The 23,326-nt window shown below is 37.3% G+C and overlaps 6 protein-coding genes across 9 annotated transcripts in view; all 6 read right to left on the bottom strand.

Annotated features, from left to right (window-relative positions):
* The window catches only part of map4k3b (mitogen-activated protein kinase kinase kinase kinase 3b), a 19,577-nt gene extending 17,406 nt beyond the window's left edge, over positions 1 to 2,171 (bottom strand). For all 3 annotated transcript variants that reach the window (XM_016463650.1, XM_016463652.1, XM_016463651.1), the window contains exon 1: positions 1,930 to 2,171. In XM_016463650.1, the coding sequence (XP_016319136.1) occupies positions 1,930 to 2,025 (96 nt within the window). In that variant the 5' untranslated portion in view covers positions 2,026 to 2,171. The remainder of the gene's footprint in view (positions 1 to 1,929) is intronic.
* Positions 2,172 to 3,489: 1,318 nt separating this feature from the next.
* thumpd2 (THUMP domain containing 2) lies at positions 3,490 to 8,103 on the bottom strand. 2 transcript variants are annotated; one of them, XM_016463593.1, is made up of 11 exons: positions 8,031 to 8,103; positions 7,736 to 7,857; positions 7,287 to 7,419; positions 6,681 to 6,898; positions 6,307 to 6,384; positions 6,061 to 6,113; positions 5,902 to 5,989; positions 5,437 to 5,511; positions 5,225 to 5,339; positions 3,968 to 4,088; positions 3,490 to 3,875 (listed from the first exon to the last, which is right to left on the bottom strand). In XM_016463593.1, the coding sequence occupies exons 2-11, from the start codon at positions 7,820 to 7,822 to the stop codon at positions 3,548 to 3,550; spliced, it is 1,296 nt and encodes a 431-aa protein (XP_016319079.1). In that variant the 5' UTR covers positions 7,823 to 7,857; positions 8,031 to 8,103; the 3' UTR covers positions 3,490 to 3,547. The 2 variants fall into 2 exon arrangements, with proteins under 2 accessions (XP_016319079.1, XP_016319077.1); XM_016463591.1 differs by lacking the exon at positions 8,031 to 8,103 and having other exon boundaries at positions 7,736 to 7,959.
* A 396-nt stretch (positions 8,104 to 8,499) lies between these two features.
* Positions 8,500 to 10,232, bottom strand: commd9 (COMM domain containing 9). The gene is made up of 6 exons (XM_016463595.1): positions 10,150 to 10,232; positions 9,920 to 10,045; positions 9,469 to 9,608; positions 9,341 to 9,375; positions 9,097 to 9,200; positions 8,500 to 8,894 (listed from the first exon to the last, which is right to left on the bottom strand). Exons 1-6 carry the CDS (start codon positions 10,198 to 10,200, stop codon positions 8,757 to 8,759), a joined length of 594 nt encoding a protein of 197 aa, XP_016319081.1. The 5' UTR covers positions 10,201 to 10,232; the 3' UTR covers positions 8,500 to 8,756.
* Positions 10,233 to 10,856: 624 nt separating this feature from the next.
* Positions 10,857 to 13,190, bottom strand: rpl13a (ribosomal protein L13a). The gene is made up of 7 exons (XM_016463681.1): positions 13,096 to 13,190; positions 12,353 to 12,425; positions 12,087 to 12,152; positions 11,879 to 11,980; positions 11,596 to 11,681; positions 11,357 to 11,416; positions 10,857 to 11,108 (listed from the first exon to the last, which is right to left on the bottom strand). Exons 1-7 carry the CDS (start codon positions 13,114 to 13,116, stop codon positions 10,899 to 10,901), a joined length of 618 nt encoding a protein of 205 aa, XP_016319167.1. The 5' UTR covers positions 13,117 to 13,190; the 3' UTR covers positions 10,857 to 10,898.
* Positions 13,191 to 13,714: 524 nt separating this feature from the next.
* On the bottom strand, positions 13,715 to 15,163 carry atp5if1b (ATP synthase inhibitory factor subunit 1b). The gene is made up of 3 exons (XM_016463607.1): positions 15,039 to 15,163; positions 14,440 to 14,552; positions 13,715 to 14,195 (listed from the first exon to the last, which is right to left on the bottom strand). Exons 1-3 carry the CDS (start codon positions 15,105 to 15,107, stop codon positions 14,054 to 14,056), a joined length of 324 nt encoding a protein of 107 aa, XP_016319093.1. The 5' UTR covers positions 15,108 to 15,163; the 3' UTR covers positions 13,715 to 14,053.
* A 3,046-nt stretch (positions 15,164 to 18,209) lies between these two features.
* zmpste24 (zinc metallopeptidase, STE24 homolog) lies at positions 18,210 to 23,320 on the bottom strand. The gene is made up of 10 exons (XM_016463604.1): positions 23,036 to 23,320; positions 22,659 to 22,805; positions 22,267 to 22,353; positions 21,222 to 21,338; positions 20,973 to 21,125; positions 20,745 to 20,886; positions 20,458 to 20,636; positions 20,267 to 20,371; positions 19,769 to 19,912; positions 18,210 to 19,148 (listed from the first exon to the last, which is right to left on the bottom strand). Exons 1-10 carry the CDS (start codon positions 23,141 to 23,143, stop codon positions 18,924 to 18,926), a joined length of 1,407 nt encoding a protein of 468 aa, XP_016319090.1. The 5' UTR covers positions 23,144 to 23,320; the 3' UTR covers positions 18,210 to 18,923.
* Positions 23,321 to 23,326: the final 6 nt, after the last annotated feature.

Genomic DNA, 23,326 nt, shown 5'->3' with positions numbered 1-23,326 from the left:
TCAGTGAACAACGGCTCTGTGTAGTTAATGCTGCTCAATGTGAAAGCACGCAGGTGATGGAGATTTACCGCTGATTACAGAACTGGCTTTCTGACAAGATGCGCGTTAAATATCGCATGCGATTTATCGTGCAGCCCTAAAATAAATGCTGTTCTTTCAAATTTTCCACTGTTCTTTCACAGTTTCCACAAAATACAGAAATAATAAATATTATGCAGCACAACTTTGGTGCTTAAGAAAGAAATGTTTCTTAAGCATCAAATCAGCAAAATTATTTTTGAAGGATCATGTGACACTGAAGACTAGAGTAATGGCTGCTGAAAATTCAGCTTTGCCATCGCAGGAATAAAACACGTTTAAATATCAAAACAGAAAACTGTTATTTGAAATTGTTAAAATATTTCACAATATTTACGTTTTTGCTAATGTTTAAAAAAAAAACACATTTAAAAAATCTTACTGACTCCAAACTTTGAACAGTAGTGCGTTTTTCAGATTTTTCTAGAAACACACACTATTTTGCATGTTCTCTCACAAGTTAAAGCACAAACACACTCACAAAGGCTTCATCTATAAGACCGAACTGAGAGACATCTGTCTGCCAAACAGAAGTGAGGATGATGTCATCAGAGACACAAAGAGAAAGAGAGAGATTTCCAGCACTTTATCTCAGTTTTATATGGAATTCCATTCAGCATTCCAAGTAATACAGAACAGAAGCAGCTGGTGAAATATGTGTATTGATGTTCACAGCGCTGTGATGGCTGTCAAAAGTAGGACAAGGAGAACATCAAATAACTTTCACATGCACACACACACACACACACACTCGCACAGTGCCTCTCTGATCGCAGTGAGGCATTTCACTGTCTTGTAATAAATAAGCTCAGGGCTGTTTCTACTTTATTAAAATAGCTAATTGATAAATCTAATCCGGAGGAACATATGTAAGCAATCAAAATTATATTGCAAAAATCAACCAGATTTTATAACTGACTACTATAGAGGTAAACCTGGGCAAACGCTGCCAGGGCATTTGTGAAACCACATCATATTTTCACACCGCTGGGTAGAGCTGAGGCCCAATTCCAGGTCTACTCTCAGTAGAGTTGGCAGAAAAATATTTTGCTTGTTGGTTTAGTTATTAAGGTCCTACATTTCAGACATGTCAAGATGAACCCATTCAATTCTCCACCTACATCAAGGCTCTGATTGGGTGAACGTGTGTGAATTACATGGCATTCACCCCACACACCCTCACCCACGCACACTGTAAAACCCCAGGAAGAGGGAACAATTATGAACAAACAGGATGGACATAGTTGTGGGCAAACACACTCACACAGACACACTTGCAGTTTAAAGTTTAGCCACTTCCTGTCACCAAAGGAAGTAGGACACATTTAATGTTTCTTAAGACCATGATTGCAACTGCCCTCCCCCTTAGATCCTAAACACCTTGCAACAGCTCTCAGTAGTGACCATCTGCCACTGCACAACCTATGCAACACATTGGTCTATTCTTGCCTTTGTTTATGTCACATAAAGAGATGCAGGACTTTGAGTTTGACAGCCCTGCACTGGCTCTCTCTGGTGAAATAGACCTGCTAGGCCCTGTGCATTATGAAAACAAAGATCTCTACACCCTTTCAGGATATTACACCATATCCGAGCGGCAAAATTGCAGCAAAACACAGATACACTCATGTTTAGAATAAATACACATCTGTTGTCTCCGGCATACACTGGTTAACGTACATCGGTCAGTTAAGTGGCTGTGTCTTAATCCCTAGTGAGCTGTCTACCTAGACAGCATTTTTGGACACCATATGCGCATTCTGACTTTTTGAAAAGCGTATATGATGACCAAAAATGCAGTCTAGGTAGGTAACTTAGCTTGCTAGGTTCTGAGACCCAGTTGATCTTTACCTTGTACACATCCCCATAGGTTCCGCTCCCGATCCTCTGGATCAGCTCAAAATCCTCCTGAGGGTTTCTGCGCGACAGATCCAGGCTTAAATTCATTGTGCGAGTCACCTTTTGCTCCCTCCGGTTTATTTACTTGTCCCCGATGTCCAAAACGGAGGGGAGGGTGATGATCGCAGAGACATACAGTAACGGAGGGATATGACGGTCTAGTCCCACCGAACTACAACAACCAACAAGGCCTCCTGTGCGCATGCGCAATGCGACTGCCTGACAACACAACAAACACACTGAAGATGGAGACATTTCTAACGTTTCACATAATAAAACAGAAACAGCTTGAAAACGTAAACCACGCTTAAAATGCGTCAATTACATTTTAATAGACAGTAAAAAAAGGTAAGCTAAGAAAGGTAACACAAGCTTTCTTTTCAGGCAAACCATTTAAAACAAAACATAACAATTATGAAATAATTATGAAATTATAATAAAATAGATTTAGCCCATAGTTTAAAATTTGGACGAAAAGTTTGGAGTTGTCAAGGACAGTTGTTATTTTTAATTAAATTATAAATAAATAATAAATAAATATAAAATAAATAATAATAGTAATTTAAATAAATCTGAATAAAATGTACAGTAAATATGAGATAAAAAACGTTAAAAAAAAAAAACATACATGGGACTGACAGTTGTCGTGTCGCACAGCACCGCAACAGCTAAAGTCTGTCTACACTGGACGCAACAAAGCGACCTTGAAAATCATTTGAAATTTGTGTCAGTACATCATAAATAGAAAGCAGCAGCAGTTTACTGTCGGGAATTTGTCGCGCCGCGCCTCATCCAGTGTAGACAGCATATAGGTTCTATTGTGTTTAGTCGCGTCGCGCTGCGCCGCTCACGTCCGGTGTAGACACGGTGTTAGAAGTACTAAAATTACTAAAACTAAATTATAAATTAATTAAACCTATATGGAAATGTTACAAACAAAAACTAAATCAAAAGCAAATTGATTAAAAAAAGCAAAATTACTTGAAACTAAAGTTTTAATAAAAGTAAAAGCTAATTCACAATAATAATAAATACTATAATAGTATATAAATAATGACAAAATAACACTGTTTATAAAGTCTACTTATATAAAGACTATTGATGCTACATTGATGTTACAATATTATACATTCAATGGCAATTATGAGAAACAAAGATGAAATATAAACTTGTGAAATATAATGATAATCATTAGCAATGAAAAAACACTTTTTGAATAACACATTGTGAAAGAGGCAACCAATGTACTACAACAATTACGCGTAAAAGTCGCAATGAAGGTGTTTAATTTTTTTCACTGTTAATTCTGAGGAGGGAATAACATTTTTGTTAATCATCATCATCATAACCTCAAAAAAACTCTTGATTTAAGTACTGTGCGAACCAGACTCTCACATCTATACAAACCACAACCGTATTATAATCACTTAAACGTGTAATTTTTAGTAATAACCAAGTTATTTTTAATGAAAGACAATATGAGGATCTTTTAAATTGATTTTATTAGCACCTTGCTCATTTGTTGTAAATTCTCTGATTGTCCACAAAAGCACATCAGGGTGAGCTTATTTCAGTGTGAGAGTGTTTGAGTTTTTATTTTGGTGTAGGTGTGTATAAATGCGTCTGTGCTGCCCAGACTAACCCTGTGTGTCCTCTGTGCTTGTAATGAGCTAATTAATAACGGTGAATTTGACATTTCAGAGCTTGATTTGTGAAACATTAAGGGTTTTGGTGTGTCTGTGCTTTCATTGTGTGTGTTTGAGGGGTCAGTGTGAAGATTATTTGTGTCTAAGGAATTTACATTTTGATTGTGTTCGTGTGTGCAAACTGTCTTCTTAAGCTGTGCAGAAAGCTGCAAACTCAGTAACAGAACAAGATGTCCACCAACACGAAGTACCCTGAAGAAAGAAAAACACATTGACTATACAACTACAGCCCAAAAGCATGGGTATTTGTAGAGAAGGTATAGACATATGATCATAAAACAGACCTCTCCATCTCTCTCAGTAAGCGTGGCAGTGCAGTTGGCATGTCAGAGCTGCAGCTGAACTTCCTGCCAAAAGGAACATCACACAGCACAGCATCAACTGTCCCATCTGCAAGAGGGATCTCTGAGGAACAAAAAAAGGAGACAAGGCTCTTTTAATTTATATACTGTGTTACATGCACACATTGGTGTCCCAAAAATGCTGAAAATGTACTCACACTCAGGCCATCCAAGATGTAAATGAGTTTGTTTCTTCATTGGAACAGATTTGGAGAAATTTAGCATTACATCACTTGCTCACCACCAATAGATCAGTTGCAGTGAATGGGTGCCGTCAGAATGAGAGTCCAAACAACTGATGAAAACATCACAATAATCCACAACTTGACTCCATCAATTAATGTCTTGCGAAGTGAAAAGCTACATGTTTGTAATAAACAAATCCATCATTAAGATGTTTTTACTGTAACTTCAAACCGGTGCTTCTGGCTAAAACAAGAGCCCTCTATCCAATAACATTGTTTTCTCGAGGGAAAAAGTCATTTTGTCTGAATTAAGAGAGAAATACAGATCAAGCACTGTTTACAAGTGAAAACAATCCAGAACAGTTCTAAATTAATATGAAGGTGGATTTTGATGTGAGAGAACACCAGAGGATGTATTTTCACTGGAGGAAGCATTCCTGAGGATTATGGACTGGTGTTTAGGCCAGAAGCGACGGGTTCAAATAATGCTCCTTAATGATGGATTTGTTTCTTACAAATACACAGCTTTTCACCAGACACAAACTGATGGACTAGAGTTGTGTGGATTATTGTGATGCTTTTATCAGCTGTTTGGACTCTTATTCTGATGGCACCCATTCACTACAGAGGATGCATCGGTGAGCAAGTGATGTAATGCTACATTTCTCCAAATCTGTTCTGATGGTATAAAGAAACTTCTATACATCTTGGATGGCCTGAGGGTGAGTAAATTTTCATCAAATTATCCTTTTTGCATGAGCTACTCCTTTAAAGCCCTAGTTTTAGTGCAGCTAGGTGGTGCTTTGCTGTTATCCAGGCGGCATCAGGATGCAATAGCATGAACATTAACAATATGGTCACACAAATTTCTGAATTGATCACAAAATGTTTTCAACCCTGTTTACAGCTGATTTTATTAATGTTCACATGTACACAGAACACCCGAGAGCCGACACAAATTTAAGTAGGCTAAACAGGGTCAGAGATGATGAAAGGGGAGAGAATTTGTCCAAACCCATGGCAGAAGACTGAAGTAGCTGCACTCTTCCTTCCATTCCAGATGCTTTGACGTTCTCTGCAGCTTTCTGCAACTGCGACAAGTCTGTATCCATGCCTAGAAATACAGCATTCTGAAACCATACACAATGTATACAGTTAGTCAGATGTGAATGGTGTGTGTGAAAATTTGCATGTGGAGTTTAGAGTATGTGATATGTGTTTACGTACTGAATACTCCTGAGCTGCTTCTAACAACACAGCACCAACTCCACACATTGGGTCTAAAATCACACAATCATTCAGCTGTGGAGAGAGAGTGAGCGAGAAAAGCACAGAAACTATGATAAGCTATAGTTTCATAGCTTTTATTCAGCAAAGTGACAGTAAAGAGATATTCATAATGTTATAAAAGATTTCTATTTCAGAATAAACACTGTTCTTTTGAAGTTTCCATTCATCAAAATATCCGGGGGGAAAAAGTATCATGGTTTCCACAAAAATATTAAGCAGCACAAGTGTTTTGAACAGTAATGTATATTCTTAATATGCTTGTCAAGATAAGGACTTGTCAGGTATAAATACTTTTCCCACTCTCACGCCAAGGAACTAGAGATGCTGTGTTAATGCTGCTGATTTAATGATTCTACCGTGTATGTGTGCATTTGCCTACTTGAAAGTCATTCTAGACCTCACCTTTTTAGGGCAAAGAGAGCTCATGGCCCAGGCTATCGTAGAACGTAACCCGTTGTGTTTCATATAAGATCGACTAGACAGAGGATGCCTGAAGAAACCACACACTGCATTAGATCTTAAATTGATAGACTTTCAAATGTTATACGGAGAGATACTTACTTCAAAAGAGGGATGCCTACAATGCAATGGTCATCGCTTAAATACACATTCACCTATTTACACAAAGAGACAACCAAAACAGTAACATTTTAACAGCCATAGCTAAACTGATTGTAATCGTAAACATATCAGTGCGTATGTAGTATTTGTTTGCATGCATTTATGCATAAACATTTGAATGCCCGTGGTTCAGTGTGTGTTTATGCACTTATTGTCTTTTTTATTTTATTATTTGAGTGTGCATACCTCAAAAACAGGCTCTCTTAGGTTCACCTTCCATCCAAGATCTTCTTTGATGGCCATCCCAATGATACGACTCAGTCTCTATATACACACAGAAACAGAATAAGTCGGGTTTATGAATGGATTAATATTTTCATCAATATATAATGGTGTCCAAATTTGAGACCACTAATGAAAATGATTATTTTTTAGCATTTTTTATAACAATTGATATTACAATATTGATATTGCATAACAATTTGCATTTAAAAATGTAAAAATGAGCTTAAATCCTTAACGTGTCTGTTTATTACAAGGTTTAAAGTAGACTGCATTTTAGATTGCATTATACAGAGCACATTAAAACATACCATGAAAAAATATTACAAAATAAACACCTGAGAGGTATAAGAGCGGGCAATGACTCCACTACATCGGCAGCTCACTCTGAAGGATGGTGTGTGCAAACTCTCCTCTTCATCCTCTCTCTTTCTCTTCTGTCCATGCTGCTGGCTGCACTGAAGCTCTTGCTGCAGGGCTGTCCAGGTTAGGAAGGTCTGCCTCCAAATGTCTGGATCTCCCACAACTCTCTGCTTTATAACAGCAGCTGCCTTTGCTATTAAAACAAGAAAAGGGAAGATCAGTAAAATGGGCTGCATGTAAGTATAATGTAGTACACTGGTTCTGATCTCTTGAATACCTACAGTAAATAGGCAAATTATGTACTGAAAGTTTCTCACAACCTGCTGACTGAAGTGTGATTTCACTAATGCAAATAAGACTTGCTTGCAACCTGCTGACTGAAGTGTGATTTCACTAATGCAAATAAGACTTGCTTGAAGGTCACAGTACATTCACTAAAATGTTCTCATGGCAGGATGGGCAGTGATTATTTGCACAAGCAGATTTTTGAACATTAAATAAAAGTTGCTGGGTTTTTTTTACTCTGTAGGATGTCATCTGTTTTCAACCAATCAGAACAGTGAATTCTCGTTCATTCACACCTGGGTTGTTGGGAAGTGAAACAGGTTCAGCTTTGCGCAGAAGGATAAACAGCCTCTCTGCTGACTTGAGTTGTGTCACGGTTTGTAGATCAGCATTGCTGCAGAAAAAAACTCTACCTGGAATCTGCTCCACCTGACACAAACAAAGCACATAACAAAAACACAAATAACACATCATCATTATGGGAAAGTTGAGCATAGCTATAACAGGTGGATTAATATACACATGCAAAAAATCTTTAGATTAAATTATCTACTCATTTATGGGCAGATCTTTAAAATTAGGACCTCTTATTTTACTTTTATGTTCGTAATCACTTACATGCACTCTAGTGGCTGTCTGATGATTGCAAAAGGTTTGGCTAATGTCAGTTTCATAAAACGTTCTATATTTACTTTTGCATAACATTCTTGGTGTGAAATAATGAATAACCGTATGATAAACTTACTTGAGTAGCGCAGAGTTTGTGTTGTACCTCCTCGGCCAGCAGCTCCTCCATCCCCGCGCCTGCAGTGCAGTACAGGTGTCTGATCATCACCGCGACAGCGTTACAGTCAGTTTCTTCTTCTTCTTCTGTGGATTTATTGGCGGGTTGCATGTTACAGTCAGTTTTTATGAACATACACAACAAATACAAGCGGCATGCGACTGTAAACACTAATTTGCTCTTCCGGGTTCACCCGCGTGTCAAAATTAAACCTCCTGCTCTAAATATATGAAACTGTGACAAGCAATATTCTTACCTCAAGGTAATTTTTCTAAGTATCTTAGTACTTTCCTACATCTGTTTCCCTTTATTTTTCGCTCGAATTATTTCTTAGTTTGTTTTTATTTATTTTTTTCAGCCTAGTCTAGCCTATTCTTCATTTCAAAAACAATATTGTAAAGGGTTTTGTGATATTTCCCCCCTACACCATGTTGCGGAAACCTTTATTTTGTCATATTTCTCACTTTCAGGAAAGATATTAAAGGTTTACAGCGCCTCTAATGGCCATACAGAAAGTTATCAGATTAACACCGAAAATGACTTCCCATGTTGTAGAGCAACTCTTTTAACTCGCATGTAACAGAAACAGTATTTAATGTACTTCAGTGGTAAACATGCTAAAAACAGACCAACCTTTCACATATATGCGAACCCACTCAAGCTAACAGAGTATGTATTAGCCCCCAGCTGTATGTCATGCAAGTAAAGTAAAAGTACATAGCAGATTCATTAAGTCAATTTATTACACATGGAAACATGATTAGCATTTTGTTCAGTTTACTGCTGTGAAAATTTTCCATGAAAATAAAAAGTTGTTCTGTTGTAAAAATGTCAGGCAGGGACAATTTTTATATAACAACGTTTAATGCAATTCTTTTTCATTTAACGTCCATTGTTTTGTTTTTCATTTTGGACATCCTTCCAATGTCCACCAGTCTGAATGTCCACAGACAGGTGTCGGGGCAACATCTTTTATTCAGATCTACTTCCGTGCCACTGTACTCAGCTGGTCCCTGATGCGACCCAAACCGTCTATCATGGTGTCCAGTGTCTCTTTACTCAGCTCCATTGTAACTGTGGACTCACTTGGACTGCCGCTAATGCAAGGAGTGTCCTGGAGCTACAGCAAACACATACAGAGAGATGTGAGAGTGCTTTTGAAGGATTATTAAAAATGTTACTTTAAATCTTAAATAAAAATATTTACATCAGTTGAAAAGAGGTTTTAAACCAATATTTTATTCTTATTACAGATACATATCTTTATACATATCTGATGAGCATAAATATAAATTACAGCATATAATATGCCTGTAGCTTACTTTCATTTGCAACAGACAAGTTGGCACAGCCATACGACTCAAGGAGTCTGAAGCCGTTTTCATGTCCACTCGCCACTCCAAATCCACCAGCTTTGGCAGTGAAACTATAAAAACACATATGTCATAACTTCACAGCACCAAAATGGTTTCATTATGGATCACAAGCATAGAACACATTGTCATCAACCATCTTGTGATACGATGAAAACTGTATTGTCATCTCATTTCGAGATATCACACTCACTTTGACTGGATAAAGCTTCATTTCTCCATGTGACACTAAAAATATTCACACCAAAAATAGGTTATAAACTAGTCAGCAGGGTAAATTACTCAAGCAGATTTCTGTAAGGATATGAGAGATATATCCACCTGTTTTCCAACAGAATTTTGGTGATCAGATTCTTCAGGTTTGAGTGGAATGATTCTGGGAAAATTGACAAGATCTGTTCTGGAGAGGTTAAATTCTGGTACACAACATGATGCGATAGCATGTGAAAAGCTGTCAGCAACTGTAGATGAATAAAAATAAAGGAAATATTAACACCTATAACATTTAAACGTTTTTGTATGCTATAATGAAGATTAATCCATTCAATCCCATCATTGGTAACATTTGTGACTAAAATTCACTTTTGAGTTAGGTCACATTTATGACCAGTAAACATTTTGAATAAATAATTGATTCACATCACACACACACTGATTATCGGACACTATTTCAACCAAAATTCAACCGATTACAATTGTAAACATAAAACAAATACATCCGTCTCGGAGCTGGAATATTTATAATCAAATAGATTAAATGGCACGAACCCACCTGCATCGCTTCACTATTGGAAACAGAAAGAGCATTAGCAGTTTTTTCTACTATAGATTGACACTTGAAGGCTCCGGCTGGGTAACTCTCTGTGCAGATCTGCCGAACTGCATCTTTAGACGGAGCCTGAATGAATAGTAAATGACAGAATACACTAAAGCTCAGTCAAGTTAACGGGCACTGACACACTGCATATGAATAAGTAACTGATAATATATTCTATTGCATACCTTTAAAAGCAGCTGCAAAGCAGTGAACTGCTCCTCTGTAAGAAAAGCCATGTTTCAGTCTGAAAGTCGTGGTCACGTGAATTCACGACAGACGTGTCAAAATAAAAGACCCTACGCGGGAAATATCTAGTAATTTGGAGACGCTAATGCCAGTACTAATTCTGAACTAGACGTGGTTTACTTCGTGATAGATTTTTTTTCTGACAGGCTTTTAAGATATCCTTTCATAGCTTTCTAATGTTCTCGAGGGGCACTCCAGAAGTATCCTCCTGACTAAAAAGCTTTTAATATAAAAGTACTAGACATTGTGCAACTAGTCGTGACTGCTTAAAAAAAAAAGCTCTTTAGTTACCATGCACGAAACATACACGTATAGAGAGGTGATATTAGGAACTAGCAAATTAATCATTAATATTTACAGTATACACATGCACCGTAAACATTTTAAATCAACCAAATACTCAACATGTTGTATCAACTTTTAGAAGCATAAAATATTTTAGAGTGAACACGGAACCATTTTTAAACGAATTAATCAAAAAAACAAAACAAAAAAAACACTTAAAACACTAGTCAAATATATCCAATATATAGCAATGGAGCCACAGAAATATTTAATCAAGACACCATGTTTACAACACCAATATGCCATTTGAAAAACACCACTTATAAATTCTTAATCCAATGAAACAGCCCACTCAAGACAATAGTTTCTATAAACATTTATTTTGACAGGCTGCAGGGACAGCTCAAACAAGGACACCATACTGTTTAAGAACTTCAGTATATTTTGCGATCTTGCTCTCAACATTCTTTTCTGCCTGCTTGGTCAGCTTGAGCGTGACTTTCTTCTTTGTGTAGCGCAGCTTGGCCTTCTCCTTTCTCTTCTCCTCCAGAGTGGCGGTGATGGCCTGGTACTTCCAGCCAACTTCATGGGCCAAACGTCCAAGCACGGCGAACTACAACGAACAAGAGATCAGAAAAACAACATGGCTTTTAAACCAAAAACTGAATTAAAATGCAGAAATCTATGGTGTTTTAAGCATTCTGGACTTCACAGTCAGGGTAAAATGAATCTGATGCTTTTTGTCTCAGCTGGTAGTGCATGAAGTGGACTCATGGTCGTTAAACTCATACTTACTGTTGAAAAACATCACTGACAAAAAGCAATTTCATATATTGAAGAAAATTCCACAAAAAGACTCACTCTGCGTGTGGGCTTCAGACGCACAATCTTGAGAGCAGCTGGGACAACCATACGCTTTCTCTGTGGAACACAAATGCAGATGAGAAACCACAAGAAAAAGGCCAAATTCTAACTCCAGAAGCAAAGATGTCTCAGTTTTGAATGGTGTATGTTCTCAGTTGATAGTCAAACAAGGCAGACGATAATCATCATCGACAGTATTTATCTGTGAAATGAGGAGCAGAGTAAGAATAATCCACCTTGTCGTAAGGAGGAGGGATGCCATCAAACACCTTCAGCCTCTCCAGAGCGGCCTGACCCCTCTTGGTTTTATGTGGAAGCATACCTGTTCAAGGAAGTCAACATATTCAATCTACCCATCCGCTGAAAGGGTGAAACTGATCACTGATGATTTGTGACATTCAAACTCAGTAGTCAGATCCGTAGTTTGGCATCAAACTGGGCTCAGATTCGGAATGGTGTTCATCATTGTTTGAAGTGTCGCCACTGCAAAGTGTGCGATAAACAGAAACAAGATCTCACCTCTTACTGTCCTCCAGAAGATTCTGCTGGGGGCTCTAAAGTGATATGGTCCACGGGAAGGGTTGGTGTTCATCCTCTTGCGGAGGAAAGCCAAGTACTTCACTGCACAAACAAAACATCCAATTTACCACCAATTTTCAATGGGTTCACATTCATAAAGTCAGTGCATTGAAAACACAACATACTTATAGGTGGTCAACAAACTTACGTTTGTTGCGGTAGAAGTTTCCAGAGATGTTGATACCCTCACACCTCACCACCACAACTTTGTGGCCTGTAAGGAGAACAATTTTTATTACATTGGGGTGGGGGAGTCAACTTGGTCACAATCCAATTCTTAAACGACATTCCACCTAATGTTAACAAAGGTTCAGAACAACACGAGGAACAAACTGTTCTAAATTATGCTATATGGCTTTTTAAATGGAAAGAAATACTAAACCACTATTAACATCTTAAAAAGCATAAACTTACCCAGCAGCACTTGCTTGGCCACAATAGCGGCAAGACGACCGAGTAGATGGCCTCTGCCATCAATGATCAGAACCTATGAAGAAATTAAACCAAATTTCTCTTAGTACAGGGTAGACTCATAACTCCATATGCTTTCATCAAAACGTTGCTTTTTGTCTCAGATGGAAGTGCACGTATTCTCATGGTCGTTAAACTCGAATACTGAACTGTGGTTGCGAGCTCGTCACCGACAAGAAGCACATCTGCCATTAGCCATGTGTTATCCATCAAATTAACACGCCACCAACATTCCTACACATTTTGCGTGTTATTTCGTGATATACAGCAAGACGTGAGCTTTGCAATAGACAACGGTGCAATAATTCAGCCCACGGCAGTAAAACGCACGTCTATTCATTTCGGCCTAAACGATTTCATGAATCCCTACTACTCAAAATTAGATGTTCTGAGGACACAAGCAGTTTATTTTTAAGAGTACCTGAGCATGGACAGCAACTCTAGTCCGGTTTTTACAGAACCGCGAGTATTACGATCACTACAGGCCTTTGACTTCCAGCAAGACAGCATGCGTGATTAGACACGCATTCCTCTCCCAAAAATAATAGCTCTACCGGGTATAACGGAATAATACTATAACGGAAATAGTGTCAAATAACGTTACATACGCGTTAGCCCTCAAATAGTACATTCCTCGCTAAATAAAAGCGAGATATCTGAATGTTAATCGTGCCGAACGAACGCACCTTATTGAACCGGTCCGCCATGATGAGGGAAAAGAAAGACACGCGGGGCCGCCCGACGTAAAAGACAGGGGCGTGGGCGGGGCTTTACGCATCATCGGAAATGACGTAACAGACTCGCTGTTCTTCAGAGGACGTTTGTAAGCTGACTATTTATTTCTACCGCCATCAGCTGGAGGGCAAATGTGCTACAAGGGCTCTACAAATGACGGGAAATTAAACAAAAAAAGGCCCAATACTGCATGTTTTGGATGTTCCTATAATTTAACACACCTGACTAAGCCTAACTGGCTCATTAGCATAAATACCCGATATGGGATTGCAGACAATACTAATATCTAAAACAGGGGTCACCAAACTCGGTCCTGGAGGGCCGATGTCCTGCAGAGTTTAACTCAAACCCTAATCAAACACATCTGAACCAGCTAATCAAGGTCTTACTAGGTACACTTGAATCTTCCAGGCAGGTGTGTTGAGGCAAGTTGGAGCTCAAGTCTGCAGGACACCGGCCCTCCAGGACCGAGTTTGGTGACCCCTGATCTAAAATGTGTTGCAGGAGACCTCCAGGAATAGGGTTGAACATTATTTTATTTGGTACAGTTGGCTCATATTTAATGAGCAAATATGTATAAGTAGCTTATATTTATTATTGGTACTTAAATGAATATTGGTGCTCAAATGAATTGATGGCTTTGTTCAGCAAACATATTATTCATACCAAAATACAATTTCATATTTGAGACACCATTTCAAGTTTATTGTCAAGAGCAGAAAGTGTACTGATTTAATACACATAATATTTTCAATGTTCTAGTCATATCTATATATTAACATGCTTTCATAAGTGACAGCAGAGATCACAAATGCTTAATAAAAATAAAGCATCTACAATTATTCAATCACATTTTAAACATGTTTGGGACATTTGTTTACAAAATGTAAATGTCTAGATTCGCCAGTCTCAGTCATCATGTTTAAGTTTTCTGATTTTGCCCTCATGGCGACTGATTTCCTGTTGTAATCTCTCAATTTCCTTTTTGTGGTGGTCGATTTCTTCCTGGTGGTGTCTTCTTAGAGCAGCCAATTGTTCTTGCTCTTTTCTCCTGTGAAGGTGATAGAGGGAGGAAATAAGACATGCAATAACCTTTTAAGTGGCTTCAAATTGTTAAATAACTCCAAATAAAACCTTCTAAAGTAAAACAGTGCATACAACACTGTGTGAGCTTTATAACTGCACATAGCAGAATCAAATATTGAGAGAGGGCTGATTTTGCTAATAGCCATATAAGCAGTAGAGATCTAGTATGAGCGATGAAATTCACAATGGGATCAAGCAAAACCACTCACTTGAAGTACGTCTCCTCCTCAGCTGCCTGTTTCTTGCCAAAGGCACCTCCTGCCTCCCTCACCGCACCTCCACCGCCGCCTCCTTTCCCAGCACCTTTACCCAGTTCTCCTAGCTTTATCAGAGGGAGAGACAGATTGCACAAGACAGAATAGTTTATTACTTTAGTACTCTACCTGGAAATAGTAACTGCTCCATGGATTGACATGCACAAATTAATAAATTCTTTGAGCTATGTGTGTGTGTTTGTGTGTGTGTGTGTGTGTATGCATGTATTATGTATAAAGTATGTGCTGTACTGCTCCAGAGAGTTTGCAGTTGAATGCTCAAATAATGGATAATTATCCTGAATGTGAACAAAGGGGTCACAACACAAGGGCATACTGAAAGCGCTCCAGTTGTGTTATTGCGTAAAAACGGTTGATAGCTACTTGTAATCAACGCTGTACGTTAAAACAACATATAACGTATTTAATAAACAAACACGTGTGACGAAATACATGGTAACAGACTGACACTACAGCTACAGGTAAAATCATTTTATTTTTTCTTTCGTAGGCTGAAGAAAGACAAATATATTTTTCATACTGTACATATCTACCTGGTCGGACGACATCCTGAACTGTGTGGCCAAAAAAGTCCTCATATTACGGTTCAGAAACCTAGCCATTCTCTCTTCAGGCGATCATGAATGCAGTGACATGAGTGTGCACTCCTGTATAGTGACTCAAAACAGGAACGTACCATTATTATAGCAAAACATGTGAACGCTGCGGAAATTCACTCACATACACTGTTATTCTAGGGTAATTTATAAAGTTAGTTTATTCAAATTTTTTTATATTGTACAAAACAAGCTTATACAGGATATTTTTTTTACAGGCACTGACAATGGTACAGTCCACAACCGCTGTATGCGCGCTTACATGCGCTGACAGATAGTGTACAACCGCAAACAAGAATATCACATTGTTCTATATGTATGGCAAGTCGTTTTAGATTAAAATACTCCAATTGTTACTCGTCGTAATTGCATTTTTACTAGTAACAATTCAGTTAGAGAGCTCTACAATTTTTGTTATAATTACAATAAGAGAGCTCTCTAATTTAATTAGAAAACTCTGCAATTGCATTATTACTGGTCAGAACTGAATTAGAGAGCTCTCTAATTCAGTTCTTACTAGTAACAATTAAGAGCTCTCTAATTGGCATTGTTACTAGTAAGAATTTAATTGTAGAGCTCTCTAATTGAATTGTTACTAGTAAAAATGCCATTACGACGAGTAACACTGGGATTATTTAAAGCTAAATGGACTTGCCATAGGCGACATCGGTAAACAGAGGATTAATCAGAGTTAATCAGAGGGAATCTGCCTCTCATTCAGCTCTGCTGTATCTGTTTCATGCAGATATTTTTTATGCATAGTTTCACAAAACTGAAGTCAAACCATTCTGTTTTTGCTTCAAATTTCGAAATTATACAATCTAATTTAGATTCAAAACTGCTCATGTTGCATGTATGCAGCATCTTTGTTTGGATCATGATTAAAATGCAGCGGTTGCCTCTAATTTTAAATGGAAAGAGCACAGACAAAGCCTTAGTTTGTTTATATGAAGAGATTTATTTTATTTGTGTTACTTGTTTATTTGATTTGGGGCTTGTTTTAAAATTTCAATTTAGTTTTGTTATTTACATTTACATTATATTTAAATTTTGTTATTTAGCAAAAGCTTTTATCCAAAGCGACTAACAAATGAGGACAATAGAAGCAATCAAAACCAAAAAAAAGAGCAATAATTTATAAGTGCTATATTAGTATATTATTGTAGTGTTATATTTAAATTTCACAAAAAAACGTACAGTATTTTGTCCAAGCAATAATAAAAGGACACATTTAATTTATAATTTGTCTTAAATCTAATTTTGTTAAAAAAATATCGTGAATCGGATCGAATCTTGAAATGAAAATCGCGAATCGAATCGTGAGTTGAGTGAATTGTTACATCCCTAGTGCTGACAGCTTGGTCCCCCCCAGTTAAAAAATCCCATCTGCGCCCCTGGTAATAACTGAATTAGAGAGCTCTAGAATTAAATTCTTACTAGTAAGGATTACAATTAGAGAGCTCTTTAATGTAATTCTTACTAGTAACAATTGAATTAGAGAGCTCTCTAATTTAGTTTTTACTAGTAAGAATTCTATTTAGAGAGCTCTCTAATTCAATTACTAGTAAGAACTGAATTAGAGAGCTCTTTAATTACATTACAGAGATCTGCAATTAAACATATCTTTAATGTTTTTTATTAGTAAAAACTGAATTAATTCCATAGTTACTAGTAGAACTTGAATTAGAGAGCTCTATAATCGGAATTGTTACTAGTAACAATGGAATTGCAGAGCTCTCTAATTCATTTCTTACTAGTAAGAATGCAATTGCAGAGCTCTGTAATTAAATTAGAGAGCTCTCTAATTGTAATTGTTACTAGTAAAAACTGAATTAGAGAGCTCTATAATTAAATTCTTACTAGTAAAAATGCAATTATGACGAGTAACACTGGGAATAATTTAAGCTAAAACGGCTTGCCATATATATGTCTATGCAACTTTGCAACCATGTACAGTTGCAATCAAAAATGTTCAACCCCTTTGACCTGCAAGACATTCTGCTGCCGTGAACAAAAAATATGAAAACAATTTAACCAAGGCATCAGAGAACTGTATTAGAAAGTTTATTAATACCATTTGAGTGATTCGGAGTAAATACAAATATTCAAACATTTAGGTACAAATGTATTCAACCCCCAAACATTACATTTTGTATAGAATCTTTTATTCTTGATAACTTACAATAAACTGTGCCTCCCACCAAATATTTTAATGAGATTTAAATCTTAAGACTGAACAGCCACTCAAAAACATTCTACGACCGATTGACAATATCACTTTTAATGTGCTGTTATAGATGCAATAAAAAAAAATTTAAAAAAATGGGATGATCAGAAAAGCTAAGATTTGTAAAATATTAGTCTCAGGGTTTAATGTTTTATTGCAGTTGTATGTATCTGTCTATGCAGATTAATGAAGAGCAAATATCTGTTGAAAAACAAAATTATGTAAATCAAAACTTAATTTGTATATGTAGTATACAATGCATAATGTAAATGTACAAATGTTTTTCTCTTTGATCATTTTGTACCCCTAAAAAATGTGAAGAGCAATTAAAGAGACTGCAGATTAAAAAGAAAAAAAGAAACATTAAATGGAAACATAAACGAGCTTAAAGCAAAGCTGTTGTGATCTGTTTTATTCATAGTGATGCAAGTTCATCTTTCCAGTCCAAACATTCCAGATGTCACAAGACACATTCCTTGTGGAGTAAGTTTGAACATACAGCCATATAACTCTCTCTAAGGATTTGTTATGGTTTAGGGCTTATTTTCAACAGGTGGGCATTCTATGGACTCTTCAAGCCACGGCTACTCCGCATTAATCCATTTACATTAAAAGCCTTGAGAGTTCAACATTTTGACAAGATTGCATGCCAAATTTAACATTCTTAATGTGAAAACTCACAGAATCCTCATAAATGCAGTTTCCACCAGCAGAACTCTGTTACTATTAAGGGCTTCAATTCTCTGAGGAAATGGGGGAAATGTGACCGCATAATTTTTCTACACATTCTCATAGCAACATCTTGCACACACAGGCACAGAGAGAAAATTAACTAAATAAAACAACATTTCTAATCACTCATTAAATATTTTTAGATATAATATGTTCAAACACCTTTAATTGGTAAAACAAAGAACAAAATTATTTCAAAAGGTTGAAAGAACTAAAATGGGAATAGACATTTTAATTGGCTTAACTGAGCCAAACGAGTTCAGAATAGCAGTCTAATTGGGTAGTCCATAACATCTGTCATCCGATCCATTTAATTTCATCTGACTATACTGCAGACAGTTCTTATTCCAGTTTCAACAAACAGACATTATTTAAAGTACAGCAGCTGGCACTCAGTATTAAATCTCTTGGTAAGAATCTCTTGGTTTCATACACTGCTAAGGGCCCCTCTGAAATGTTTTAACCTCCTCTCTCTCACGGTTCAAGTGGATGACACAAAATTAAAGGCAAAATGCATGGATCTAAAGAACCGGAGGGGGCAATTCACAGTTAAAATGTATAAATGAATTCAAACAATCAAAACCATATCAAGAACAATTGCAAAAGGCATACTGAAAGCACAGACTCAAAAATCATTGACATCTTGTACACTGAGCTATCTGAAGCCATCTGAAATCAATTTAGACTTCTTTCCAGGGCGATAACAAACAAATGGCAAAACCCAAACACTTAAGAAGAGGAATGGAAATAAAAGAGAGAGAAGGAGAGAGAAATAGGCATCGATATCAGAGGGCCATTAGAGGCCGGCCGAGACCCTTTCTCGGGGGAGCGAGTGGTGAACGTGGCGCCCCCTTGCAAAGCCGTCAGTCTTGCTTGGGTCCAGTGAGGGCTCTGAGCCGCTCTAGCAGGGGAGGATGGGAGTAATGCCACATAGAGAAGAGCCAATCTGCTACAGGGAAGCCTAGGTTGTCCTTATTGAGCTTGATGAGAGCAGAGTACAGCTCAGACGATCGGCCCATATTGCGCGCGAATGCATCTGCCTGAAACTCAAACCTTCGGCTCAACACCGTCAAACAGAACGACAGCAACTGAAGTGGGAAAAAGAAGGTGAATTGGATCAGATAAATCTGAATACCCAGAAAATGGTTGTATTTAGATTTCTTTACATTTATTGCCATATCAGCTTCACAGGCTATTACATGGCAGATACAGATTAAACAATTGACAACAGATTGAATAAGTACAAATATTTTATAAAATGAAACTTGGAGAAAAAAAGACTACATTTTATATATCCAACTTTATAAATGATTCTTTAAATGTACTTGTGATAAATACGTTTAATAAGTTTTTTTCTGGGCCCATTTTAGAAAATAAGTACTTCAAAGTTTGTCTTGATAAAATTCATTGTCTCATGACAAAAAAAAAAAAACAAAAAAAAAGTTTCAGACAAGTTAGTGCTACAAAATTGTCTTTTAATAAATGCCAATGTCCTAGAATTAATCTAGTATATCTATACGACACCTTGTATACACAACTTGATTACCCTAAACACTGACCGTGTCATTTGCAAATGTACTGTAATGTCCTGCATGTAATTCTAAGCAAAAATATTCACATAGAAGGTAGAATATGCATAGTTAGCAAACAAATCCTTATGTATTTTTCAGAGAGAAAGAAGAGAGGAGAGAAATGCAAGAAGAGGTACCTCATTGTAAGGTGAGAAGATGAACTGAAAGATGATCATCAGCCCGATAAGTGTTGGCTGGGTGTCATGAAAACCAAATGCAATGAAGAGCTCTTTTCGACCAATCAGGACAGCAAAAAGGAAGAAACACAGGAAGGAGTTCATCTGTAAAGAAACAGGGAGTCGTTAGCATCCTCAAATTATGGTCCTCGGATCATGCGCCCTTAAAATTCTGTGCCTTTGGTGTCTTATGTTTTTTATCAGCTACTGTTCAACCTAATCAGATTCTACTTGAACAACCGGACAAAACAACATTGCAGAAATGTGCCGTGACAAAAACAACTGATATAGCAGCTGTGAGAAATACACAAGACAAGAACACATTTCCTTTGTTAAGACTGTGTTAATCTGGTGGTTAATATATAATACTATATATTAATATAGTCAATAATAATATTTTAGGAATCTATAACACTGGAGTTTAAGCTGTAAAGCACAGCCGCACAGACAGCAACTCACCTGGCTGATGACAATGTTCTTGACTGTATGGCCTAGTTTCCAATGCCCCAGTTCATGTCCAAGAACTGCCAGAACCTCAGGGTTACTGCAGCCCTGTTTCTTGTTCTGAATACAGACAAAAATGTAAAACAATACAAAAAAAAAACAGCATTTAATCTAATTTGTTAGTGATCTGGCTCTGACCCTCTGACCTTTGGTTTGGACTTGCTCTCATTGCCTGCTGCTTCGTTCTCCTCTCCCGTTCCTGGCTCTTTCTCTCCAGATTTATTTAAAGGGGAGTAATCCTCCAAAAGAGTGTCGAATAGCACAATGCGCTTATTTTTGAAGAAACCATAGAAGTACGCATTACTGTGGGAAGATCTCTTTGAACCTAGAAAAGAGAGCACAGATATATTAGGAGAAGGGCGATTATATTCACATACATTTAAAGTTCTATAGAAAGTAATAAAATTGAAAAGATAAGTATGGTTTGCTGTACCTTCCACTACATAAATCTTGGTGAGGGGGAAGTAGATGGACTTTGCCATGCTCTCAATCGCACTCTTCAGCTCTCCATCTGGCAGCGGAGTGAATTTATCAAACAGAGGGGCGATGTAGTCTGCGTAGATAGTCACCAGAATCTGTAGAGCAAAATGGGAGGGACAGTTCAACTCACTTTTTCTTTTTCTCACAGATAACACATTCAGCAAAAGCCAGGAAAACTGACCAGCGAGACGACGAGTGTGAAGAGCCAGGCATAGATGAAGAAGTAATCACCACCGATCTTGATGATGTAGAGGAGCAATGATGTCACTGGCAACAAAATACACTGAGTCACAGCAAACTTCTTGAGAGTGTCTTTCAGGAAGAAACCCACTGTCTATAAAGAAGGCACAATAGAGACATTTCAGTACATCTTGCCATTAGTTTTATTTCTGCTATGACAGTAAATAGATACGAGCCAGCCTTTATCTACCTGCTGGTTGAATCCATGCTTCTCCTCAATAACAAAAGTGCTGTAGAGGCTCCAGGGAAGGCCAGTGAGAGCACTGAAGAGAGTTGCCAACATCAGGAACACCAAAGACTGGGAGATCTGAAGGAAAGAAAACCATTTTAAATAACGCAGTATCTTTTTTGAAAATGTTCAGAATAGCATACTAGTATAATACTCCTAAAGTACTAAAAATCTCTTTTTTTGACTAATATTTTGATTGGACTGCCAAAAAGCAAGACATTTACACACAAAAACCTTAAAAATGAAAACAACCAAATTTGTTTTCAAGATGTTAACAGGACACCACTCACAAGCTGCATGACGAGGTCAAGTGACAATAGGATAATACCTACTGCTTCACAGTGTATACTGCACAATATTCAGCATGTAGTAAGCTGATGTTTCATTCCAAACATGCATAACATGACTTTTACCTAGATTTGTGCAGTCTGGAGAAGTCAATGCTATTTGCTGAAAATCAGAGCAAGTCTGCAGATTTTGGCTAGACCGTAAACTGCGTATCGTATGATGCGCACAGACTTTTTATTAGCTCCAAACTATGATTCCATCCAGTTGGAGAGTATCAAACATGTTTTGAGCCAGTTTAAGGATAAGGACACAAGTTATTTTCATTTGCTATGCATCTGCTAGCAACAAGTCACATGTTTCTGTGTGAGTCTGTTGTGTTTGGAAAGACTTGAAAGTCTGGTAGTGTGTGATGCCTAGATTTTTCTGTAACCTTTTGCAAAGTCGACAAGCGTAACATGCAAAATGTTTTAAAATTTGTTCAAAAGTGGTGTAGTGTATTCCAGCCTTCAGTTTCACAGGAGTCTAATTCAGCTGAAGTTACATAAACATAAGTAAAAGCACCATACAGACATACAGAACTAGGACATTAGACAGGAAAAATGTTGCTGGCCAAAATTCACACATAATGAGAACAAATTCTAGAAATATTATCTAAAAACACACACACACACACAAAAAGAGTCTTTTCCACCAAAAGGTTTCCATAGAATATACCTACCTCGTACTCTGCACCAAAACCAAAACGAGCTGTGAGAATCCCTGACACTTTCCAGAGGAACGGGATTCCTCCCAGGAGCAAAATCAGCTACAAAACAGAAATAAATTAAACATGCTTTAAGAGGAAAAAACAGATGCAAGTGGAAAAGAATCTTGAATGAAGTCCATTAAAAATGAAAAAGAAAAGATTTGCAGTCCAGGATTAATTAGAACGAAACCTTAAGGTGCATGTTTTTTTTTCTCTCAGAGGACTTGTGAGAAACTTGCAACTGAAACCTACAGATGTAAAGTTATCTGAACATAAAATAAATACTAGCTAATATGAAAAAAGACTCTGCATTACACTTGGAAATTTAATTTAATTTAAAACTTTGAAATTGACATGAAGCTCACCGTGCCCTCTGCCTCTGAGTAGAGTCCAGACCAGAAGCCAAAGTTGCTCTTGTCCAACTGATAGAGGCGAGACTTTTCAAAGGTTTCTGAATCCATTATCTTGCCCAGCTCAGTGGGCACATGCATAGTAGCTCTGTAGATTTTCCTCTGTGAAAGGTAAAATGTGTCTTTGTTTATACAAGGTCTAGAGTAGTTAATCATTTCAGTACATTACTATGCATTTGTACAAAGCTCTAAGATGAGATGGGTTTTGGAATATGAATTTGGATTTTTCAGAAAGTCTACCAATTAGAATAGAAAATCATAAATGCATAAAGTGTCTGCCTTTAAATGCTTTCCGCAAACACAACCAAGACAAACAATAACCATATGCTGACCTGTCTATATGCGAGGTAGGCCTCCCAAATATACACCGTCCATGAGAAGACCAGGACAGCGTAAAAGATTTTGTCTTCAACTGGTAATGCAAGAATTTCCAGCAGCATTATTACGGCTTGGCAGTTATTTGTTGGCACCGTTAATTAGCTCCGTGATATCCAGTGATTCGGCTGTCTGATAGTCATTCAAAGCAACAGATAATCTTCGTACCTATTCCAACCCAATACGAGACTTGAACCTTACGAGAATGTGTATGTTTTAAGTCCATATATTGAAAAACTACTAGCAGG

The sequence above is a fragment of the Sinocyclocheilus anshuiensis genome, unplaced genomic scaffold (genome assembly GCF_001515605.1).
Source record: "Sinocyclocheilus anshuiensis isolate Anshui unplaced genomic scaffold, SAMN03320099.WGS_v1.1 scaffold784, whole genome shotgun sequence".
NCBI lineage: Eukaryota > Metazoa > Chordata > Actinopteri > Cypriniformes > Cyprinidae > Sinocyclocheilus > Sinocyclocheilus anshuiensis.
This window is presented reverse-complemented; position numbering and strand designations above follow the sequence as displayed.